At 55.6% G+C, this 7,886-nt stretch overlaps 3 protein-coding genes across 3 annotated transcripts; 1 reads left to right on the top strand and 2 right to left on the bottom strand.

Moving 5' to 3' along the window:
- Positions 1-278: 278 nt before the first annotated feature.
- On the top strand, positions 279-1,199 carry SDRG_15488 (hypothetical protein; the record flags this gene model as incomplete). Its single annotated transcript, XM_008621663.1, has 1 exon — positions 279-1,199. One exon carries the CDS (start codon positions 279-281, stop codon positions 1,197-1,199), a length of 921 nt encoding a protein of 306 aa, XP_008619885.1.
- A 405-nt stretch (positions 1,200-1,604) lies between these two features.
- On the bottom strand, positions 1,605-3,311 carry SDRG_15487 (hypothetical protein; the record flags this gene model as incomplete). Its single annotated transcript, XM_008621662.1, has 1 exon — positions 1,605-3,311. The coding sequence occupies exon 1, from the start codon at positions 3,306-3,308 to the stop codon at positions 1,605-1,607; it is 1,704 nt and encodes a 567-aa protein (XP_008619884.1). The 5' UTR covers positions 3,309-3,311.
- Positions 3,312-5,181: 1,870 nt separating this feature from the next.
- SDRG_15486 (hypothetical protein) lies at positions 5,182-7,092 on the bottom strand. The gene has a single exon (XM_008621661.1). The coding sequence runs from the start codon at positions 7,069-7,071 to the stop codon at positions 5,296-5,298; it is 1,776 nt and encodes a 591-aa protein (XP_008619883.1). The 5' UTR covers positions 7,072-7,092; the 3' UTR covers positions 5,182-5,295.
- Positions 7,093-7,886: the final 794 nt, after the last annotated feature.

The raw sequence follows: 7,886 nt of genomic DNA, 5'->3' as shown, positions 1-7,886 counted from the left end.
TTGTGTACTCTGTCTGCATTGGCTGCGTGGCGCTGCCCGGTCGCTTCTTGTGGCCCTTGGTCGTCGTCTTGGCGGTACTGAGTCTGCTGCCCTCGGTCCTCTTCATTGGCGGTACGATCCAACTTGCAAATCTCGAAAAATTTGGGGCTTACGCGGACGCGCAAGACGGAACACAGCGCGTCTGGGCATCGGGTACGATCGTGAGTGCGTACCTCGCGTGGCTACCGTACACGACATGGGCATATGCCGGCGTCGAGTGTCTCTCGCTCGTGACCGATATGACCAATTCACCCAAGGTGACAGTGCCCCGGGGTATGCTCTACTGCATCGGCGTCCTCTTTGTATCAAATTTTGCGATCGTCTGCCTCGTGCCGTCGCTGCCGCCTGGTATTGCCAGCGCTGCGACGGCCGCGTATCCGCTCACTAATGGTTTCCGGTTGGCGTACGACCTCTCGGCGTCGTCGAGTGCGTGGCTCGTCTTTCCCGCGCATGTGGGTGCTGCGCTGGGGTTTCTTCGTCCGAGCGGCCGGCTCGTGCAAGCGCTCGCTGACTCGTCGCTGTTGCCGCCATGGCTCGGTCTCAAGAGCGCAGCGTACACAGGGCGGTGGAAGGCGGTGACGATTGCCTCTATGTTTGGCTACGTCCTCTGCGTCTTGAGCTATTTTTTTCAAGTCTTCGCCAAAGCCTTGCCCCACCTCGCGATGCTCGCAGCGTGCGGCTGTTATGCAGCGCAGCTCGTTGGCTTTATCCTGCTGCGGACGTCGTACAAGGCCGAGTGCCACGGGTATCGATCGCCCTTTGGCATAGGCAGCGCCGTGCTCGCGATCGGGAGCTTTGGGATCCTGGCGATTTCGATTCTCGGGGCATTTCAAGACGACGACGGTGTTGCGGCGCTTACGTACCTGGCCTATGTTGTCGTCATATCGCTTTACTATTACGTGGCGTGCAAGGACCGGCAGACAGTCTCGAAGGACGAGTACGCGTCGATTTTTCGGTTTACCATCATCAAGTTCAACAACATGAAGCGACGCATGACGCGCCAGAATCAGCGCAAGTCGTCACAGTGGACAAAAGTCATTTCACTACTGCAGTCGAATTCGACGCTCAGCTCGAGCAACCGCGTGAGCTACGTCGACGTCGGCGTCAACCGCGGCTCGCGGTTGAGCCAACCCCGTCGGATGTCGATCGCACCGAAATGACAACGTCTCTCTTGCATGCGTTTACCAATCACAAGCGACCGATTCGCGATAAACAATATCATTTTTGCATTTTTTTGGTATTTGATACCCTACCCCTACCCTACCCCGGGTTCCGACGAGCCTGTCTCGGTACCCTTTGCAACGACTGGCGTGGTGTTTTCAAGCAAAGTAGCCACTGGCAGAAGGGCCCCAAGCCGCAAAGATCGACATTGCGTGTGCATTTCGATGCCGACAACCTCGGCGATGATGCACGCGCGTCATCGCCGTGTGCCTCGTGTCACGTACTAGTCGACCACAAAACACTGCATATACGATAGAGATCTTATTGTTAAAGTGAGTCTAATAGAGATCTCATTGTGGTGCTATACAAAGATACTACACAAATACGCAACCTGAGGTATCGGACTATCGTGTTGCGGGGTAGGGCGGTGCCGGGCGACGTGGTGCGCTCCCTTGGCGCACGCCAACGTTGATGTAGCTCACGCGATTGGTCGAGAGGAGTGTCGACGACGACCGTAGCAATGACACGACTCTGTGCCAGAAACGGGGCTTGCGCTGGGCGCGTCGCGCGGCTTTTCGTTTGAGATTGTTGAATTTAATGATGGTAAAGCGGAAAATCGAGGCATATTCGTCTTTCGAGATGGTCTGCCGGTCCTTGCACGCATAGTAGTAGTACCCCGTCAGCAAGAGGCAGTACCCGAGCGCGGCGAGCCCCGCGGTGCCATGATCATTTTGAAACCCACCAATGATCGAGATCGCTAGCAGACTGTAAACGACCATGGCAAAGACGGCGCCGGTCAAGCCAAACGGGGCTTTGAACCCGTTGCTTTCGGCCTTGTACGTTGTCCGTAGCAAGATGAACCCGAGCAGCTGGGCGCCATAGCACAACGAGCCAACGAGAAGAAACATATTTTGGAGTGCGCTGCAAAAGTCCTGGCTAAAGTAGCTCAAAATGCAGAGAACGTAGCCAAAGCCACACGAGAGGATCATGGCGCGCGTCAGTCCGCGGTGCCCCAAATTCTTGAGCCCGAGCCATGGCGGTAGCAGCGTCGAGTCGGCCAGCGCTTGAATCAATCGCCCACATGGCAAGACAAACCCAGCAGCCATGCCCATGTGCGCGGGCAAGAGCAGCCACGTGCCAACGCCTTCAGAAATGCCGTACGCCATCGCGAGACCGTTGTTGAGCGGATACATGACCGTCGTCGCGGCCGCAATTCCTGGGGGCAGCGATGGCACAAGGCACACCATGCCGACGTTTGAGAGAAAGAGGAGGGCGACGGCGCCAAGGATACCGCGCGGAATCGTCGTCTTTGGCTGCACCGTCATATCGGTCACGAGCGAGAGACACTCGATGCCGGCAAATGCCCATGTTGTGTACGGCAGCCATGCAAAATATGCACTTGAGATATCTCCCGAGGCCCAGACATGCGTCGTGTTGTCGACCGGGTCCAACAAATAGCCAAATTGACGGAGGTTGGCGAATTTGAGGCTCCCAAAAATGTAGAGCACGGCCGGGGCATAGCACAGCAGTGCAAAGCCTATCGAAGCGTTCCACATGATGCGTCCCGGAAGCGAGTAAAATGCCACGAACGATGCATAGCAAGCGAGCCAGATCAACGGCTCGAAGCGCTTGTCCCAGCCGAGGTCGCTCGTGAAAAGCTCGCCAATAAAGAGGACCGAGACGGCGGTTGACGCTGTGTACTCGAGGAGCTCAAGGAACCCGACCATGTAGCCGCAATAGTACCCCAAGGTGACCCGCGACAAGCCGTACGTGCCGCCCGAGAAGGCGATTTTGCCGCAGATTTCAGCCGCGCACGACATGTAGATGACGTACGTGACACTCATGACGAGCTGTGACGCGACATAGGGCCCAAAGCCCGTCGCCAAGGCGGCGTTCCACCCATAGTACTGTCCAGCCATGACGCTCACAAGGCCGTGACAGCAGACATGCAACGCAGTTGCGCGGTCGCGCGGCGCGACGTCGGCCACCGCCACGTCGTTGACCTTGCACATGATGGCATTGGCAGCCTCGGGGTGGGCAGCCTCGGCTGTCGGTTGCGGGTGGACCTTGATCACTTGGCCCGTCGCACCTTTGATCGAGGCGAGCATAGCTGGTTTCAGGTAGTTTTGAAAATGTAAAAAGGGCAATGTGAAACGAACAGTAGACTGTACTACATCGTCGGGGTTTGCAGTGGTTTGGCCGCTCGTCGAAGCTACTGAAGAGCGTTGTGGGAGGAATCACTGACACGATTGACCAGGTATTTTGCACACGAGTGAGGAGCTACACGACGAGTTGGAGTATCGCGGCACTGGCATTTTGTCTCTTGACCAACTGCCAAAACATACTCCTTGCGCAGTTTTACACGTTGGGCTTCATATATCATCAATGACGATCACCCAGCCGTTAAGGTATGATGCACGGCGTGTACTCAGCGTGTACTGTGGCTGCAAAAACTATTAGCTAATGGAGAGATATGCCGGGCTTGGCTTGACGAGGGAGCATGTGACCCCTTTGAACGCGATCGAGTGGACACCGTAGATCTTTAAAATGGTTCATGTGGCACACATCGTACAGAAAGCCGAGCACCATTTCTGGCGCCAGCCATATATTCTTGGTGTCATAGCCTTCAAAAACCAAGGCGCCACGTCGATAAGACTTAATCCTTCTCCATCACTCCTTTGGTGCAAGAACCGTGTGCTGGTGTCCGCCGTGCCAGTGGCGAGTTAGCGGTTTGTCCGACCTTAGACATTCAGCAATATCTTGAGCTCGCTCTGGATTCGCTCAGTCTCTAGTGGAACAGCTCATTTACGCGTTGAAAACGGCCCGGCGCGAGCATTTGCTTCTGCATTCAGTAGTATCATCTCCACGTGTCCCTCGCAGCAAGCTAGCAGACAGAGAACTACTGCCAACTTGCATTTCCCTTCAACAGAGCCGCCGCACGATACACAAGTCGTTTAGGGTCGATTCAGAGTAACTTTGGGCCAGCGGCTTTTGAAATCGCCAGATGCTGTGCAGAGTAACTTACAGCGACTCGGAGACAGTGAGGTGCGGCTCTCGGCTGGAGACCAACAGATGGCGTTTCCCATCGCTGATTGGCCAGTTTGAGATTTCCTCCAGGTCAGCGGCTGTCGGATCACACAAGCTCTGACGCATGTTATTGGTAGAAATTCAGATTTAGCTCACATGGATTGGCTGTTTCAAAGTATTTTTTTCATTGGCTGAAAATCGAGCGACCAGGACAAGAGGCCGAGGCGCCATATTGAGGTGCCAATATTGGAGTTTAATACAGTTTATAGCAGTGTTGCACCTTGATGAATGAAACAGAACCATAGTTATTCACGGATATTCTAGTAGCTGTTTAAATCAGCTTTAAGAAACATTCCGTTTTATACTCGGTGGTTGGGCGCGCTTGAAGGGATGATGAGCATGCGTGCGGCGCGGCGACGTGGCGGCGACGACACGCCTGTTCAAGAGCGCTTCACCTTGGGCAGGGTGGTGGACGCATCCGCATAGATAGATCCACCCTCCAGCTGTAATAGCGACTACGGGTATCGCTATGGCGGGCGCTTGGCGCGCGTCATGCTCAGTGCTATCGCCAACGAGACGTCAGGCATAGCCGTAGCCCTGATGCGATGCTAGATCCCGCTCGTTCCGGGCCCAGAGATGCAAGTCAGTGCTGCGATTGTTAAGCTCGTGGCTCTACGCTTGCAGAGTGCAGTACACCTATCTCGTGTGACGGCATCGACAGCACGCACGACGACGGCTCGGTCTAACGGCGGCTTGACGAGGCGCCCTGGGGCAAGCCATGCTCACCAATGAATATTTGTTGTCGATCTAGCCAATCAAAATGGATCATACATTTTACTCTGACTTGCTACTTTTCTGCTGCAGCGACTCCGGGGACCCCAAATCGCGCTGAAAAGCGCCAAAACGCCCCAAAACACCTCGCCTAGGTCTTTTCAAAACCAAAAATCGAGATGCGCTGGAACGGCCTCTGATTGGCCGAGAAATTCATTTTTCTCAAAAAGCCGCTGCCAAGAGTTACTCTGAATCGACCCTTATGAGCTATACCATATTCGACATAACACGAATTTACTACTTTTGGCTCGCCGGACGTGGCAACTTGGGGTGACCAACGCCAACGTCCGTGTACCCAATTTTGGTGCTGGGCTTGGACGTCGACGTCGACGGGCGCACTTTTGCCGCGAATCGCTTCCACAAACTCGGTTTCGCCTTGTGTTTGGCGCGCCGCGCGGCTTTTCGTTTGAGATTGTTGAATTTGATGATCGTAAAGCGAAAGATGGACGCATATTCGTCTTTCGAAATCGTTTGGCGGTCCTTGCACGCGTAGAAGTAGTATCCCGTGAGGAGTGTCACGTACGCCAACCCTGCGAGGGCGGCCGTGCCGTTGTCGCCCTGGAACCCGCCGACAATCGAGAGCCCCAACAAGCAGTAGACAGTGCAGGCAAACACCGCGCCGGGTACGCCAAATGGCGACTTGTATCCGTGGCTCTCGGCTTTGTACGTTGTGCGAAGCAAGATGAAGCCAATCATTTGCGCGATGTAGCTAAAGCAGCCCGCCAGCAAAAAGGTATTTTGAAGCGCGCTCGAAAATGCCGGGCTCGCATAGCTGCAGACGCACAAGAGAAATGAAAAGAGAGACGAAAGCGTGAGCGCCCGCCAGGATCCACCGCCATTTGCGCTCACCGTTTGCTTGAGCCCGAGCCACTGGGGCAAGAGCGTCGAGTCGGCGAGCGCCTGCAACAGCCGCGCCGACGGAAGCACAAACCCCGCGGCCATCCCGACTTGCGCCGGCACGATGAGCCAGGCACCCAGTGTGTCCGACTTCCCGTACGCCAAGGCGAAACCGGCGTTGAGCGGGTACGTGGCGCTGGTGGCGCTGACAATACCTGGTGGCAACGACGGGACGAGACACACCATTGAGACGTTGAGGACAAAAAGCGTCCAGACAGCGCCGAGCATGCCACGCGGAATCGCCTTCTTCGGCTCGCCCGTCATGTCGGTGACGAGCGAGAGACTTTCGACCCCTGCATACGCCCACGTGGTGTAGGGCAACCACGCAAAGTACGCAGTCGCAAGATTGCCACTCGCCCAAATGTGCGTAGGAGGATCGGTCTCGTTGTTCAGCACGTACCCATATTGCGCTAAATTTGCAAACGGTATCGTGCCCGCGATAAAGAGAACCGCGGGGAGGACGCAGAGCAAGGCAAACACCACCAAGAGGTTCCACATGAGTTGACCTCGGAGCTTGAAGAAGCCATTGACAAGCACAAAGTAGACCAGCCAAACAACCGGCTCGTAGCGCACGTCCAAGTTTAGCTTGCCGGTGATGAATTCGCCCAGGAAATTCACCGACACGGACGACGACGCGGCGTACTCGAGGAGCTCCATGCACCCGACCAAGTACCCGACATAGAAGCCAAGCGTGACGCGCGCGAGACCGTACGAGCCACCGGAAAAGGCGATTTTGCCGCAAATCTCGGCCGCGCACGACATGTAGATGACGTACGTCATCCCCATGACGATTTGCGAGACGACATAGGGGACGAACCCTGTCGAGAGTGCCGCGTTCCAGCCATAGTACTGACCGCCCATGACGCTAATGACCCCGAGCGACGCCACGTGGAGTGCATTAGCGCGGTCGGATGGATCGATGCTCACAGGCACCGCATCTTGCACCGTGCACATCACTTGTTTATCGGTCGGCGTCGGACCGGCCGTGGAAGGACCTGGCTTGACTGCGATCATGTCGCCTTGTGTGGTCGTCTTGGTATGCACACGAATGGTCATCGGGTTGGTGCGCTTCTGGCCGTGCAGGACGGCAGTGACAAGCGCACCGAGTCGGTTCATGCTCGTCGCCACTGAGAAGGCAAAGACAAATTAACAAATGTTAGTTTCGTGTAGCTATTGATAGCAACCCAAAGCAGCGCCGTGCAATCGTCGGTGACCTTCTCTTGGCAGCTGCATCCTGTTCACGTCATGGCTCGCTCGTATGATGCGTCGGAACGACGGCAGCGTCGAGGCACGGTGCGATGGTTGACAACGTCGTCATCAACCAGAACGACTTTGTCGAGGTAGCGTTCTGGTTTATAACTTGTGAACCAGAACGCTCCATACGACAGATGAGCGCTTACACATGGCCATCCCATGGAACCGATTTGGCACGGGAGTTGATGCCCGCACTTGGTCGCTGGGAGCTCTTAGATACAACCCACGGTCGCGCAGTGAGGCTCGGGCGCGACGCCGCCGAGCGCCCGGACACGCCGGACCCCGCACACTTGATGGACGTATGGACGACTCGATTGAGCGGTAGCCATTGGGAGTGGTGTGGCGGGTTAGCTACGATGTGACACAATGCAAAAGGACGATCTAGCCTGGCACATGACGAGTGTGGAATGGTTGACACTGGCCATCTTGATTTAAACGTGTTACACTTGGGGTTAACTGTACATCGTGGGTATATATATATCATTGAATGGGTACGACATGTGCATTTATGTTTACTGAAATTGTACAAGAATTGGCCAACACGATCAATACGCTGACACGAGCTTCTTCTTGAGCGTCTCTTGGTCGATGAGCGGTCGCGGAATCGGCTTGTCGTTGCCGCCGAGGTAGTTGCACCACACGAGCGAGTCGTCGGCCTGGATCGTCGGGTTGTAGAA

This window comes from Saprolegnia diclina, assembly GCF_000281045.1.
Source record: "Saprolegnia diclina VS20 unplaced genomic scaffold supercont1.93, whole genome shotgun sequence".
NCBI classification, from domain to species: domain Eukaryota; phylum Oomycota; class Saprolegniomycetes; order Saprolegniales; family Saprolegniaceae; genus Saprolegnia; species Saprolegnia diclina.
The sequence above is the reverse complement of the archived record's forward strand: the minus strand, read 5'-3'. Positions and strand labels throughout refer to the sequence as shown.